We start from the raw sequence: 16,293 nt of genomic DNA on the forward strand, positions 1-16,293 counted from the left end.
CACAAGATTCTGGGAATGCTCTCAGAGTCCTCACTGAAAAACAAAAAAGACAACAAAGACTCATTGGTTATTACACTGTCGAGCTGGACCACATTGCAAGGGGCTACCCCCTTCACCTTACAGCAGTCACTGCAACTGCTAGACCAGTCACGGTCACAGCAGATATAGTTTGGGGAATTTTCTTAGTGTTTATGCCCTTCATACAATGTCAGCCATTTTAAATTCAACACTTATTCAACACCTGTTGACCAGAAGGCTGAATTCTTATGAAGTTCTCCTCTGGCCATTTTTAATATCCAGTTACATACTGTAACCTCGCTGTATCCATCTACGTTATAGTGCTGCTATAACAGAAATACCTCAAGTGGATGGCTTTAACAAACAGAAGTTTATTCTCTCACAGTCTAGTAGGCTAGAAATCCGAATTCAGGGTGCCAGCACCAGGGGAAGGCTTTCTGTCTCTGTTGGCTCTGAAGGAAGGTCCTTGTGATGCATCAGTCTTCCCTTGGTCTGGGAGCATCTCAGGGCAGGAACTTCAGGTCCAAGGAACACGCTGTGCTCCCAGCCCTGCTTTCTTGGTGATATGAGGTTCCCCTCTCTGCTCGCTTCCCCTTCCTTTTTATCTCTTGAAAGATAAAAGGTGGTGCAGGCCACAGCCCTGAGGAACTCCCTTTTTACATTGGATCAGGGAGGTGACCTGAACAAGAGTGTTACATCCCACCCTAATCTATTTAACCACAGGCAGAGATTATGGTTTATAATATACAGGAAAATCAAAAATTGAAGGACAACCACACATACCCTAACAAAGTTGACACATACTTTGGGGGGACACACTTCAACCCATTATAGTTATCTTTACCTAATAATGATGACCATCCACCCCCCCATGATTGCTTAAATCTTACTCAGCAGCTTTTGTCTCTTAGAAAACTGTTATGGATTGAATTTTGTCCCCCTCAAAAATGTATGTCAACTTGGCTAATCTATATTCCCAGTATTGCGTGATTATCCATCATTTTGTCATCTGATGTGATTTTCCTATGTGTTGTAAACCTTTATGATGTTTATGAGATGAGATTAGTGGCAGTTATGTTAATGAGGCAGTACTTAACCTACAATATTAGGTTGTGTCTTAAATCAGTCTTTTTTAGATATGAAAGGGAGAAACAAGAGACAGGGGAAATTCATACTGCCAAGAAAACAGCACCAGGAGCAGAGTGCATCCTTTGGACCTGTAGTTCCTGTATTGAGAAGCTTGTCGACAAGGGAAGACTGATGACAAGCATCTTTCTCAGGGACAGGAAGCCTTCCCCTAGAGCTGTCACACTGAATTCAAACTACTATCCTACTAGACTGTGAGAGAATACATCTCTGTTTGTTAAAGCCATCCATTTGTGGTATTTTTGTTATAGCAGCACTAGATAAGACAACAGGTTTACAAGATACCCCATTATCAAGTCTCGATTTAGTTTTATTTGTAGATGGGTTATATTTAAAGCCTGAACCTATCAGCGCTCATTACCAGGGAGGATATGCTATCACTACCTCAACTGAGCTCTCTAAAATGGCTCCTTTCCTGAAGCCACTTCAGCACAGCAAGCTGAAATAATCACAGTAACAAATGCTTGTAAATTGATTTTGGTGGACCTCAGTAAATATTTGTATGGACACTAGGTATGCTACTGGTATTATTCAATATTTTTCGTATGTCATGGATACAAAAGGGGTTCCCAACTTCTGCTGAGACCCAAATGAAAAATGGCTCTTTAGTAGCAGGCCTGTTAGAAGCCATTTACTCCCATCTGAGATTGCCATAATTAAAAATCCAAGCCCATGAACCCAAAGGGGTTCCACAAAGAGGAAATTTAAGGAAAAAACTTAGCTGATAAAGCAGCTAAACAAGCCGTTTCCCAATCACCCTTCAAAGTCTCCACCCTCATTCACAACCATAATTCCACTCATGATCATGATGAAAAGGAAGGAATAGATAATAGAAAAGTTATGTAACCTATAAATATGACGCCTATAAAATGTTGCCTACCAAAATTTGAGTGGAAAGAAATTCCAGAAGCACTTTTTAAACACCAACAATTACCCCTCACAGATGAAATTAGAGAATGGAGACAGGCCAGCAGTCATCAGGATACAACCACTGGATTATTGATTGGGCCTAATAACAAATGTGTTTTGCCAGAATACTTACATGTTCCAGTGGTTCAAAAATGCTGACATGATAATATAGAAATAACAGTAGATGAACTAATCAAGGCTTTAGAAGTTATTTGGGGAAGATTTTTCTACAGCTGTAGACCATGTTTTTTTTCTCATAGTTTTAAAATTCACACTCCCAACAGGAGACAGAGTACCCCGTAACCAGGGATACACACTTTCTCACCCCCTACACTTCTTACCTGTACGTGGCCTCTCCCACTATCCAACGGCTCACGGTTGCTCAGCTGAAGAGACACCAGCTCATTGCTACCTGAATTTGCCATCTTGGACCTCAGCCACAAAAGACAGCAGACAGGGAGTATGCAAAAGCAACTTCACGGATCTCCCAAAGTACCCTGTAACCAGGGATACATGCTTTCCCACTCCCTACCCTTCTCCCCTCTGTGTGGTCTCTATTGCTTTGTAACAGTCCACAGTTGCTCAGTAGGAGAGATAAGATCTCACTGCAGCCTGGGTTGGCCCTCCTGCTACTGGCTGGCCCCTTCACCGCCATTTTTGTTTGTTGTTTTGGGTTTTTTTTTTTTGTTGTTGTTGCTTTTCTCCCTTCCTTCCATTCCTTTCTCCCTGCAAGGTAGCCCCATGTTCTGTCCCCTCCCCTTCTTGCCAGGCTGTGCCACACTGCTCAGCTAGAGAGCCTCTGGTGCATGACAGCCAGGTCTGCATCACCCCTGCCGATAGGCTCTCTCAAGCCATTTTTTTCCAGATTCTTCCCTCTCTCTCCTTTCCTCCCTTTCTTTTCTCTCCCCAAGCTAGCCCTGTGTGATGTCCTCATTCCTTTGTTATAGGCTGTGCCACACTATTCTGCTAGAGAGACACTAGCACATGACCTCCTGGATCCAGGTCACCCCTTTGACAGGCTCCCTCAGAGCCATGTTTTATTTTGTTTTGTTTTTCCAGTTTCTTCTCTCTCTCTCCTTCCCTACCTTTCCTTTCTCCCTCCAAGCTAGGCCCATGTGACATCCCCACCCCTTCTTGGGAGGCTGTGTCACACCATCCTGCTAGACAGCCACTGGCCCACAGCCTCACGGATCAATGTAGCCCCCTCCAGCATGCTCCCTCAGCACCTTTTTTTTCTTTTCTGGTTTCTTCTGTTTTACTCCCTTTCTTCTTTTGTTTTCCCACCCACCTGGCCCTATAAGCTGCCCTCACACTTTCTCAACAGCAGTGTTGCACTGCTTGGCTAGAGAGACACTCTCGCATGCCCTCCCAGGTCCAGGCCACCCCTTATGGCTGGTTCCTTCAGTGCAATATCTTTTGTTTGTTTGTTTCTTCTCTCTCAGTCTCTTCCTTCCTTTCCTTTCTCCTATCCCTTTCTCCACAGCTGAGACACACCGCTCAGCTGGGACCTACCTGCACATGGATTCTCTGGGTCTGCCCTGCCCTACCTGCAAAATTCTAACATGACTTCATTTTTTTTCCTTCTTTTTTTGTGGCTTTTTGTCATGGATTGAATTGTGTCCCCCCAAAATAAGTGTCAACCTGGTTAGGCCATAGTTCCTAGTATTGTGTGGTTGTCCTCCACTGTGTGATTGTAATTTTATGTTGAGAGGATTAGCATGGGATTGTAACATCACCCTCACTCAGGTCACCTCCTTGGTCCAAGGTCGAGGAAGTTTCCCTGGGGTGTGGCCTGTACCACCTTTTATCTGTCAAGAGATAAAAGGAAAGGGAAAAAAGCAGAGAGTCGGGGACCTCATTCCACCAAAAAAAGCAGCACCAGGGTCAGAGCACAACCTTTGGACTGGGGTCCCTGCTCCTGAGAATCTCCTTGACCAGGGGAAGATTGAGGACAAGGATCTTCCTCCAGACCCAACAAAGAGAGAAAGCCTTGCCCTGGAGCTGACACCCTGAATTTGGACTTGTAACCTACTAGAATGAATTTCTCTGTGTTAAAGCCATCTGCTTGTGTTGCTTCTGTTATGGCAGCACTAGATAACTAAGACAGTTTTTTTTTTTTTTTACATTTTTCTCTCTTTTCTGTCTCTCACCTCCTTAGCTCTGCACATCACATCTTCTCCCTTTTCTCTTGCCAATCTGTACCAAATGCCAAGTGTCACACCTCTGAGAACCATGGAGACAGTCCCTTGAACCCACCCTACACTACACCCTTACTGAGCCCTATTGGCCCCAGTTGATGCCACAAATTACCCATGCCTTCCCCTGCCACCAGCTAGACCCACCATGCTACACCATAACTGAGTGACCGGCCCTGCCTACCTAGAAAACATGGTGAGAAGTATCATGCCTACAGGTTAGCAAGCAACAAAATGCACCCAGCCAACCTGTCCAGATACAACCAAATAAAACAAAAAAGCAGGATAAAACAAAGAAATCTACAATCAATAAATGAAGAAAATAATTTCTGAATGGCCAGAGACAGCAGACAATATCAAAACATATTTAAAAACAAACAAAAACAGGAGAACCTGGTTCTGGAAAGTAACCAAAACACCAGATGACTTTCTGGTAGGAAAAAAGGCACTGGAGCTACCAGAGGGGGAATTCAAAACTCTAAAATTCACAGCCTCCAAGAGGTGAAGGAAAATGCAGATAAAAATAAGGAAAAAAATAAAACAATGGAAAATGTAGGCAAAATCAGGGAAACCATAGATAAGGTAATGGAAGAATTCAGGAAAATAACACAGGAACACAATGTCAAAATAAGCAACCTACTAGAAATCATACAAAATCAGGAATTGGGAATCAAAAAAATAAACTACATGATTTCAAAAATGGACAATGCAATAGATTATATGAACAAATTTGAAATAATAGAAGACAGGATCAGCAAAATTAGAGACAAATTCTTGGATACCACATGCTTTGAGAAAAAATCAGAGGAAAGAATGAAGAAAAATGAAGAAACCCTGAGAACAATATTGGATAAAACCAAAAGCTCAAATTTGTGTGTGATCAAAATTCCAGAACAGGGAGAAAATGAAAAACACAGAGAAGATCATTGAAGATTTGCTGACAGAAAATTTCCTTGATATCATGAAAGATGAAAAACTGACCATCCAAGAAGCTCAACAGACCCTATGTAGGATAGACTCCAAAAGATAATCACCAAGAGATATCATAACAACCCTCGCTAATACCAAAGACAAGGAAAGAAGCCTGAGAGCAGCTTGAGAAAAATGAAAAGTCACAAAGGGGAAACAATAAGACTAAGCTCTGATTACTTGCCAGAAAACATGCAGGCAAGAAGGCAATAGGATGACATGTATAAAATCTTGAAATAAAAAAATTAAAAGTGCTAAACAAGAATAATACATCCTGCAAAACTCTCACTCAAATATGATGGTGAAATTACAACATTTCCAGGTGAAATTAAGGGAACATGGAAAATCCAAATCAAACTTTTAAGAATTATTAAAGAGAGTCCTTTGGTTAGAGAACCTACAACAGCAGATAACAACCTGAAACTAGGACACGGGGCAGCATCAGCCACATACCAGCCTACGTAATGAACACTCAAGGATGAAACAAAACTAAAATATTTACAACAGGGATCCATTGACATCAATCTGTAAATGACAACAATATCAAAACAACAAAAGAGGGAAAAATGGTGTAGGTATAGAACTTTTAAATGGAGAGGAATTCAAGATAATGTCAAGTAATAAAAGACTGGTTTAAGCTTGTGAACATAGGGATAAATTTCAAGGTAAACACAAAGAAATTTAACAAAACTATTTTTATTCATCAAAATAAAGAATAAAAATATAAAATCTCAGTAAACACAAAATCTACAAAGATGAATGAAAGAAAAAAGTCACAAACAAAAGGAATTCAGCACAGGAGAGTAAGAAAAACAAAGAAAATATCAGCACCACAAAAAATCACTTCAAAATGACAGCAGTAAACTCATACCTATCAATAATCACTTGAACGTAAAAGGCTTAAACGCACCCATGAAGAGAAAGAGAGTGACTGAATGGATAAAAAAAGGACCCATTAGCATGCTGTCTACAAGAGACACACCTTAGAAACAAAGACATAAATATATTAAAAATTAAAGGATGGAAAAGAAAATCAAGCAAACAGAAACCAAAAAAGAGGAGTGGAAATATAATCTCAGATAAAATAGACTTTTAAAACAGAATCCACCATAAGAGACAGGGAAGGATGTTATATAATGATTAAACGGACAATCCGCCGTGAGGACATAACCATAATAAATATCTACGAACCCAATGACAGGGCTCCAAAATACATAAAACAAACTCTAATAGCGCAAAAAAGAGGAATCGAGAGTTCCACAATAATAGTAGAAGACTTCAACACATCACTCTCGGTAAAGTGCAGAAGAACATCTAGAAAGAAACTCAGCAATGATACAGAAGACCTGAAGGCCACAATCAAGCAACTTGACCTCATAAACATATAAAAAACACTCCATCCAATGGCAGCACCATACGCAACCTTTCTCTATGCTCTTTGTACGTTCTCCAGAATAGACCACATCTTAGGGCACAAAGCGACCTGAAGAAAAACCAAAACTTTGAGAAAATACAAGGCATCTCCTTTGATTACAACACCATTAAAATAGAAATTACTATCAGGAAGAGAAATGGAAAAAAAAATCAAATATATGGAAACTAAATAACACCTTCCTTAAAAATAAAAATTACTATCAGGAAGAGAACTGGAAAAAAAATCAAATATATGGAAACTGAATAACACCTTCCTTAAAAACCACTGGGTACAGAAGAAATCAAAGATGGAATAAAAAAATTTCTAGAATCAAAGGAGAATGTAAGCACATCATACTAAAACCTTTGGGACACAGCAAAGGCAGTGCTCAGAGGTCAATTTATAGCAATAGATGTGCACATCAAAAAGGAAGAAAGGGACAAAATGAAAATATTAGTTATACAACCTGAACAAACAGAACACCCACAGCCACCAGAAGAAAGGAAATAATAAAGACGAGAGCAGAAATAAATGAAATCGAGAATAGAAAAACACTAGAAACAACCAATAAAACCAAAAGCTGTTTCTTTGAAATGATCAATAAAATTGACAAACCATTGGACAAACCGAGAAAAGAAAAACAGGAGAAGATACGAAAAACCCAAAGAAGTAACGAAATGGGGGACATTACAACAGACTCAACTGAAATAAAAAAGATCATAACAGAGTGCTACAAAGCTACACTCCAACAAATTAAAAAACCTAGAGGAAACGGACAAATTTCTAGAAACGCGCTACCTACCTAAACTAACATAAACAGAGGTCGAAAATCTCACCAGACCCATAACAAGAAAACAAATTGAAAAAGTAATAATAATAAAAAAAAATTCCAGCCAAAAAAAAGCCCTGGCCCAGATGGCTTCACTGGAGAGTTCTACAAACATTCAGAGAATAGCCTGCACCATTACTGCCCAAACTATTTCAGAAAAAATAAAAGGAAAGGATATTTCCAATTCATTCTATGAAGCCAGCATAAACCTGATACCAAAGACAGGGAAAGACACCAAAAAAAAAAAAAAAAAAGACAGTTACAGACTAGTACCTCTCATTAATATAGATGCAAAAATTTTCAACAAAATTCTAGCCAATAGAATTCAGCATCATATAAAAATTAATACATCCCAGCCAAGTGGGATTCATACCAGGTCGTAAGGATGGTTCAACACTAGAAAATCAATCGATGTAATCCACCACATAAATGAAACAAAAATAAAGAATCACATGATCATCTTGATTGATACAGAAAAGGCATTCAATAAGGCCTAACACCCATTCCTGATAAAATACTCTCAATGACATAGGTATAGAAGGGAAATTCCTCAACGTAATAAAGGATGTCTACACAAACAGCCAACACCATTCTTAACGGAGACAGGCTAAAAACAAATCCCCTAAGAACAGGAAAAAGACAACGATGCACTTTATCACCAATCTTATTTAACATTGTGCTGGAAGTCCTAGCTAGAGCAATACAGTAAGAAAAAGAAATAAAGGGCATCTACCTTTGTGAGAAAGAAGTAAAACTGTCCATATTATGGGATGATATGATACTATACATAGAAAATCCAAAGGACTCCACAAGAAAACTACTGGAACTAATAGAAAGATTCGGCAGAATATAAGATAAACATACAAAACTCACTTGGATTCCTATACACCAATAAAGAGAGCTACAAAAAGGAAATCAGGACAGCAATACCGCTTATAATAGCACCTAAAAAAATAAAATACTTAGGAATAAATCTAACCAGGGTTATAAAAAAACCTATACAAAAAAACTAAAAAAGACTACTGCAAGAATCCAAAAGAGACCTACATAAATGGAAAAACATACCATGATCATTGATAGACTCAACATTGTGAAAATGTCAATTCTACCTAAAGCAATCTACAGATACAATGCAATCCTGATCCAAATACCAATAAAAAAAAAAAAAAAGAAAAGAAAAACTAATCATTATCTTTATACGGAAAGGAAGAGGTCCCAGATAAGTAAAGCACTATCTGGTGGCATAGTGGTTAAGAGTTCAGCTGCTAACCAAAACGTTGGCAGTTCAAATCCACCAGCTGCTCCTTTGAAACCCTATGGGGAAGCTCTACTCTATCCTATAGTGTCGCTATGAGTCAGAGTCGACTCGATGGCACCTAATAACAACAACAACATTGAAAATGAAGAATAAAGTAGGAGGACTCACACTACTTGACCTCATAAACCACTACGCAGCTCTGTTAGTCCAAATAGCCTGGTAGCGGCACTATGGAATAGAATTGAGAGTCCAGATGTAAATCCATCCACTTACAGACATCTGATTTTCGACAAAATCTTGAAGTCCATTAAATGGGGGAAAAGACAGTGTTTTTAACAAATGGTGCTGGCAAAAATGGATAATCATCTTCAAAAAATTGAAACAGGACCATACCTCACACCATACACAAAAACTAGTCCAAAATGGATCAAAGACCTAAATATAAAACCGAAAACTGCAAGGATCATAGAAGAAAAAATAGGGCCAATGCTAGAGGTCCTAATACATGGCATAAATAGGATACAAACCATAACTAACAATACATAAACCCCAAAAGATAAACTAGATAACTGGGACCTTCTAAAAATTAAACACTTAAGCCAGTCAAAAGCTTCACAAAAGAGTAAAAAGAGAACCTACAGACTAGAAAAAAAACTTTTGGCTATGACAAATGCGACAAAGGTCTAATCTTTAAAACCTATAGGAAAATCCAACACCTCTGCTACGAAAAGACAAATAAGCCAATTAAAAAACAGGCAAAGGATATGAACAGATGCTTCAACAAAGAAGACATTCAGGAGGCTAACAGACACATGAGGAAATGTTCATGATCATTAGCCATTAGAGAAATGCAGATCGAAAGTACCATCTCACCACAACATCACTGGCACAAATCAATTACAAATGTTGGAGAGGCTGCAGTGAGATCGGAACTCTTACGCACTGCTGGTAGGAATGCAAAATGGTACAATCATTTTGGAAAACGATATGGTACTTCCTTAAAACTTAGAAATAGAAATCCTATAGGATCCAGCAATTGGACTTCTAGGAATATATCCTAGAGAAATAACAGCCATCACACGAATAAGTATATGCACAACCACGTTCACTGCAGCATTGTTCGCAATTATAAAAAGATGGAAACAACCTAAGTACCCATCAACAGATGAATGGGTAAACAAACTATGGTACATACACATAATGAAATGATTCCCAAAGATAAAGAACAATGATGACTCTGTAAAACATCTCACAACTTGGATGAATCTGGAGGGCATCAGGCTGACTGAAGTGAGTCAGTCACAAAAGGGCAAATACTGTATGAGGCCACTAGTATAAAAACTCATGAAAAGGTATATGCACAGAAAAAAAGCAATCTTTGACGGTTACTAGGGAGGGGAAGTGTATGGAGGGAAAAACAGTAACTAGAGAATAAAGGAGTGGTAACTTTGGTGAAGGGTAAGACAGTACACAATACTGGGGAAGTCAGCACAACTTGACCAAGACAAGAGCATGAAAGATTCATAGACACATTGAAACCCCCCGAGAGACTGAATTACTGGGCTGAAGGCTGTAGACCATGGTCTCAGGAGACATCTAACTCAATTGGCATAACATAGTTCATAAAGAAAATGTTCTACATCCTACTTTGGTGAGTAGTGTCTGGGGTCTTAAAAGTTTGTGAGTGGTCATCTAAGATACTCCACCTCCACTGGTCTCACCCTGTCTGGAGCAAGGGAAAATGAAGAAAATAAAAGACACAAAGGAAAGATTAGTCCAAAGGACTAATGGACCACAACTACCACAGCCTCCACCAGACTGATTCCTGCCCAAATAGATGATGCCTGGCTACTACCACCGACTTCTCTGACAGGGATCAAAACAGAGGGTCCCAAAAAGAACAAGAGAAAAATGTAGCACAAAATTCTAACTCACAGAAAAAGACCACACTTACTGCTCTGACAGAGAAATTAATTTGCTCTGTAAACCTTTGTCAAAAGCACAATAAAAGCGAACTAAAACAAACAAACAAACAAAAAAGATAATGAAGGGTCTTCCACTAGAGTTTGCAGAGAGAGCATACTAGTGCCCAAGCCCTGAATCTGGACTTCTAGTCTCCAGAACTGTGAGACAGTGAGTTTCTATTCTCTAAAGCCACCTCCTTTGTGGTGTTTTGTTATGGCACCCCTAGGAAACCTAGACACTCTTTCTCCAGTTTTCACTGGACAATGATCTTGTGTTCACCTTCTTCTAACACGGTTTCCCTGGACACTTGGTGAATAGGAAAAGTCATCTGTGTTAGTTGGAAACACAGGCTTGGATTGATAAATATTTGGGGAAAGGCACAGCTTTGAACTTCCTGAGTGCACTGTGATTTTTCTGTCAGTGCTCCCCTTGGCAGCTCCTGGAAGTTCTACCAAAGTTCTCTTTAGGGAGATATTGACCCCTATGACGCCTTTAATGAGAAAATTAAGAGACAGGAAAAAAAAAAAAAAAATTAGATATTTTTCAACCTTATTCCTAATAAACAAAATGCAAGTTAAAACAGACAAATATGCCATATATCTAGCACGTGGTAAACAATACTTTATTCAGTGGGGGAACAGGTAGAAGGAGGTATGATGGAAATAAGACTACTAACCGAAGACCCTTTCATATAATTTTAATTTCTGAAATTTGTAGTTATACTTCATAGTTTAAAAAAGAAGTTATTTAAAAAAGGGAAGAAGAAGCAAAACCTAAAATTTAAAACAAACTAGAGCAAATAAATTTAAAATTTCATCAATATGGTAATGGAGCCATGGAAAGATCAGAATTATTACAAGTTGTTTTGGAAGAGAGTACTCACACACAGCCTAGAGGCAAACATCCTCGGACAAAAGAAATGCAAAGAAATTTTAACTTTCATTCAGTAGTTGAGCTGTTATTTAATAATAATGTTAGCATTTCCCTGGGGATGTTATCTTTATAAATGTCATAAAAAGAAAAGAAAACAGTAAAAAGAAAATACATTACAAAGTTAGTTAAAAACGGTATTATTAAGTTTTGCTTGTAAAATCCAATTGAATTTTAAATGTCATTTATAATTCAAAGATCTGACCAATAAAAGGTACTGGAAGTGATGAGATTTTAATAGAATTGAACATTCTCAACTAGGACAATAGTGCACAATTCTTGGAGTCTAAATTGTTGTTGTGTGCCATCGGGTCAATCCCGGCTCATAGTGACCCTATTTGACAGAGTAGAACTACCCCACAGAGTTTCAAGGCTATAAATCTTTATGGCAGCAGACTGCCACTTATTTCTCCCATGGAAGCAGCTAGTGGCTTCGAACCACCATCCTTTCTGTTAGTAACCAAGGACTTAAGTTGTGCACCACCAGGCCTCTAATAAAAGTATCGGAGCTAATGGAAAGATGCCTGATAGCAGGTGATGGGCAGGAGAAGGACACAGTGAGCTGAGAACATTGTGCTGTACTACAAGAGGAGAAATGTGCAAAGACTAATGGGGATATGTCAGATACGGTCAGGAGCCAGCTTTGGGGGCACTCATTAGCCAAATTTGGAGTAATTTGGCCTCAAAAGGAAGAAATGACTATAATTGATTGTGACAAATTGAGCAAATGAAATTCCTGACTTCTTGATATACAACAAAAAGAACAGGGAGAGCTCTTCACCCAGCTCCCTTAGTGCTGTAGTTCCTACAGATGTCTTCTAAGTTCTGTAAGACTTGATTTACTCTTTAAAAGTTTTGTATTTTTGTAGAAATTAAAAATGTTTCTAGTAAAGAGTATATTAAGTATTTGAAGTTATTTGAACTGTATGAACATAAAAATTGTATTTCTCAATCTTACTGTTGAATATTTACCAAAACTCTTCTACACTCTTTGTGAAAATATTATTAGGCTGTATGATACTTACAAAGTCTTGTTGCCTTTTTAGCCATCTTTATTTTAAAATATTCCTGTGATTCAAATATGATATATGTTAAAAATTTAAAATACAGGCAAGGATAAAGGAGTTAAACACTAATACTTGCTCCTATTATCTCTAAACTCAAATACGATATTGTTGATGGGTACCTTTGAGTTGATTTTGCCTTATAGTGACCCTGTGTGACAAAGTAGAACCAATAGGGTTTTCTTGGTTGTAATCTTTACAGAAACAGATTGCCAGGCCTTTCTCCCATGGAGCCACTGGCTGGGTTCAAACCACCAACTTTTGGGTTAGCAGCCATTTGTGCCATCAGGTCACCTTAACCCAAACATAGTCATTGGAATATGTTATCAACTTTCCTGCCTATCTTTCTTCTGTAGACATTAATTCAGAGCTTACAGTATCGTGTGCATGTATTTGTGTGTGTGTGTTTAGACATGATATTGGATTTTTATCACTTTTTATGTCAGTGTTTTATGATTGCTATAAACACAATTCGATTTTAGTCTCTCCTTATAATTACTTTTAATTATTAAGTGTGCTAGACATCTTGTAGAAAACCATACATTTGATCTTTTTTGGCATATTTATCTATAGATAGATAAGTAGACCAATATTAAGAACTGGTAAATAATTGCTTCTATTTTGTTACTAACATGGGCCTGACTTAGTTTGGTTTTTACATGTCAGTCATGTAACATTATTTTGAAGATGGAGACCACCAGATCTTTTCCATTTCCTCTGAAGCAGGGAGCCTTAGAAAGCTTCAGACATTATGTCAAAAACTTTGAGACTTAGGAAAGTGATGGACTGAAGCAGATACTAAAATGAGTCCCTCTAATATCTTGCCAAGGATGTTTTAGGAACAGGACACATAGCTTCACAGTTTGCCAAGTTTTAAGATGGTGCTTTCTAGTGTCAGATATTGGTCTCTCGAATTATAATTACATCATTTACTTAATATTTAATGCAAATTCTCATTTATGAATAAAATGACAACATTTAGAAAATAAAATTGCAAAAACTAGATTAATAATACAAAATTGAGGATATGTATGTATATTGATTATATAAGCACATTTTAACCAAAGTATGATTTTTCACAACTGGGATACTCCAACTTCCCTTCCTGACATCTTGCTCGAAAAGTCGCTCTCGGTGTCTTTGCCGTATATCCCCATTTACAAGTAAATTCAACAGTATCACTTGTTTTTGAATAAATTCCTTTGTCATACTTCCATTTTAACTTTATATTATGCATTTCCATCATTTCTTCCGATACTACGCAAGCTTCTGAAAGAAAAAACAAACAAAACTTATTAGTACACAAAGAATTATTTTCACAGACTTTCAGAGTTTCAAGTAGAATGTTAGATAATGGTTCAGGAATTCTTTCTCTAAATCTTTCCAAACTGTCTCTGTGAAAAATCACCATGTATATTTACATATTGTGAAAATGGTAAACCTACATAACCTAACCTATTGCAAGTCAAGTCAATCATGACTTGTCAAGTTAATCCAACCCCATATGTTATACCATAGAATTGCCTCATAGATTTTCTTGGCTGTACTCTTTACAGGAGCAGATTGCCAGGCCTCTTTTCACAGCACTGTTTGGTGGGCTCAAACCCCAACCTTTAAGTGAGTAGATGAGTGCAAATTCTGTGTGCCACCCAGGGAACTTGAAACTAGTAAATGATGTAAAAATGACATACTTACCGAGTGATAACTAGATGTTATTATCAGAGAATCATAACATGAATTATATTAAGAGTTTTGACTAAAGAAATGTTCATATCTATGTTTCAGCAAGAATTTACAAAACTTCATATCCTCACATATCAACATGGGAAAACACTACAGAGCAGTTCTACTCTGTAACACGTGGAATTGCATCGAGTAAAAATTGACTCGATAGCAACAGGTTTTGCTTTATTAATATTTGGAAGTCAAGTATTCAACAAAATGGTTCTTCACTAATTTATATAGTATAAATAGTAAAACATCTTCCTCATTACTCTGATTTTTCCATGTGCAGGAGAATACTGAAGTACTTACCTAAGCATTTTGGTGCTTCTGACCACTGTCCATTTCTACACGTTATATGTTTGTCGCCCTGAAGTTCACAGAAGGCCTGGCACTGGTACTCAGCTGTTGATCCTTGAGCATATGTGGGTAATGGGAATGAAGTTATGTCTCCATTTTCTATAGGTGGAGGGAACCCACATTTTCCTTCAGAATCTAAATATATATATATACATATATATGTTATATGATTTATTGAGATATCAGATCAATAAACAGATTAAAATGAGGCAAAATACAATTAAACATAATGTGTAAAATTTCTGAGGAAAGAAATGATTCACTGAAGAATTCTAATCATATAAATTGAGAGCTACAATATTTTTCAGTTCTTCCTTTTATCCTACTTTAAAATACACTAAAACACTAATAAACATGTCTGCTTTGCAGTATTACAGTATCAATTTTTTCTTCATGAATATATGCAGAAAAATTCATAGCCAAGAGAAACAAAGGAATTTTTCCCTTTCTGTTATATGACATACTGTGGTGTCTATTGGGTCTCTAGCCATTTTTTATTTTATTACAAAAGAAACATCAATTCCGTGCAAAAATTCAATGAATAAAAAATGTGTATTTGTACTCCTGCTAAGTATTACTAAAAATCTTTGACATATTATATAAAACCAAAGTAAGAACACTCTGAAAGATGAAAAGAAGAAGTTGGACCTTGGGGCTCAAGGAACCATATGATAGTAAGTTATTTGGGTTTCCTTTTTGTCTCCTGTATATCCTGAACTGGGCACTGGAGAAGGCTGCAACCCAGAATCGATATCCAGTTCAGACAGAATAGTTCCAAGAAGAGTCTCTTTCTCTAACCAAAGGTTCTGGAAAGGAGTAGCCTAGCAAGACAGCAATCTTTTGAACAATACTCTACCTACTCTAGAATATCACCAGAGAAGAAATAAAGACCATCATCCCCACTCTCATGATCATCGGGGCTGAGTGGTCTAGACTTCCACTCACACCCTGAGGTAACAAGGCACCTGTTCCCTTTCCATGGTGTCAATGAGGCCAAATAGGAAGCCTGGTTTGCACCCTGCACGGCAGTAATGGAGGTCTACTAAAATATCAGATTTAAATAGAATTCAGAGTTTCAAAACACACTACCCGAAAGGTACAGGATACAACTGAAAATCACGCATAATATCAAGGCTGGGGAAAAACTCAAAAGAGAAAAGACAAGCAACAGAGGTCAACACTGAGATGACTCAGATGTTGAAATTACCCGAGAAGGATTATTAAAATCTAATGGGGATTATGTAACTAAAAAATATGCTAACAGACATTCTGAAAAATTCACTGAGTTCAATACCTGACTGGAGATAACAGAAGAGTGAATCCAAAACTTGATTATAAAATAATAAATATTAACCAATGTAAAAGTAGAGGGAAAAGAAGAGTGTGGAGTGGGATAAAAAATATTCAAAATAAAATGGATGAAAATTTCCCAAATTGGGCATAAAGCATAAACCTGCATATGCAAGAAGCTGAATGAACTTCAAACAAGATAAACTCAGAGAAATCTGTGTCAA

General features: G+C 37.7%; 1 protein-coding gene across 1 annotated transcript in view; it reads right to left on the minus strand.

Annotated features, from left to right (window-relative positions):
• Nucleotides 1–13,309: 13,309 nt before the first annotated feature.
• The window catches only part of LOC100654789 (complement factor H-related protein 3-like), a 54,355-nt gene continuing 51,371 nt past the window's right edge, over nucleotides 13,310–16,293 (minus strand). The window contains exons 5-6 of the mRNA XM_023549163.2: nucleotides 14,732–14,914; nucleotides 13,310–13,966 (exon numbers count right to left, since the gene is read on the minus strand). Coding sequence (XP_023404931.1) covers nucleotides 13,755–13,966; nucleotides 14,732–14,914 — 395 coding nt within the window. The 3' untranslated portion in view covers nucleotides 13,310–13,754. The remainder of the gene's footprint in view (nucleotides 13,967–14,731; nucleotides 14,915–16,293) is intronic.

Source organism: Loxodonta africana, chromosome 25 (genome assembly GCF_030014295.1).
Source record: "Loxodonta africana isolate mLoxAfr1 chromosome 25, mLoxAfr1.hap2, whole genome shotgun sequence".
Taxonomy (NCBI): Eukaryota; Metazoa; Chordata; class Mammalia; order Proboscidea; family Elephantidae; genus Loxodonta; species Loxodonta africana.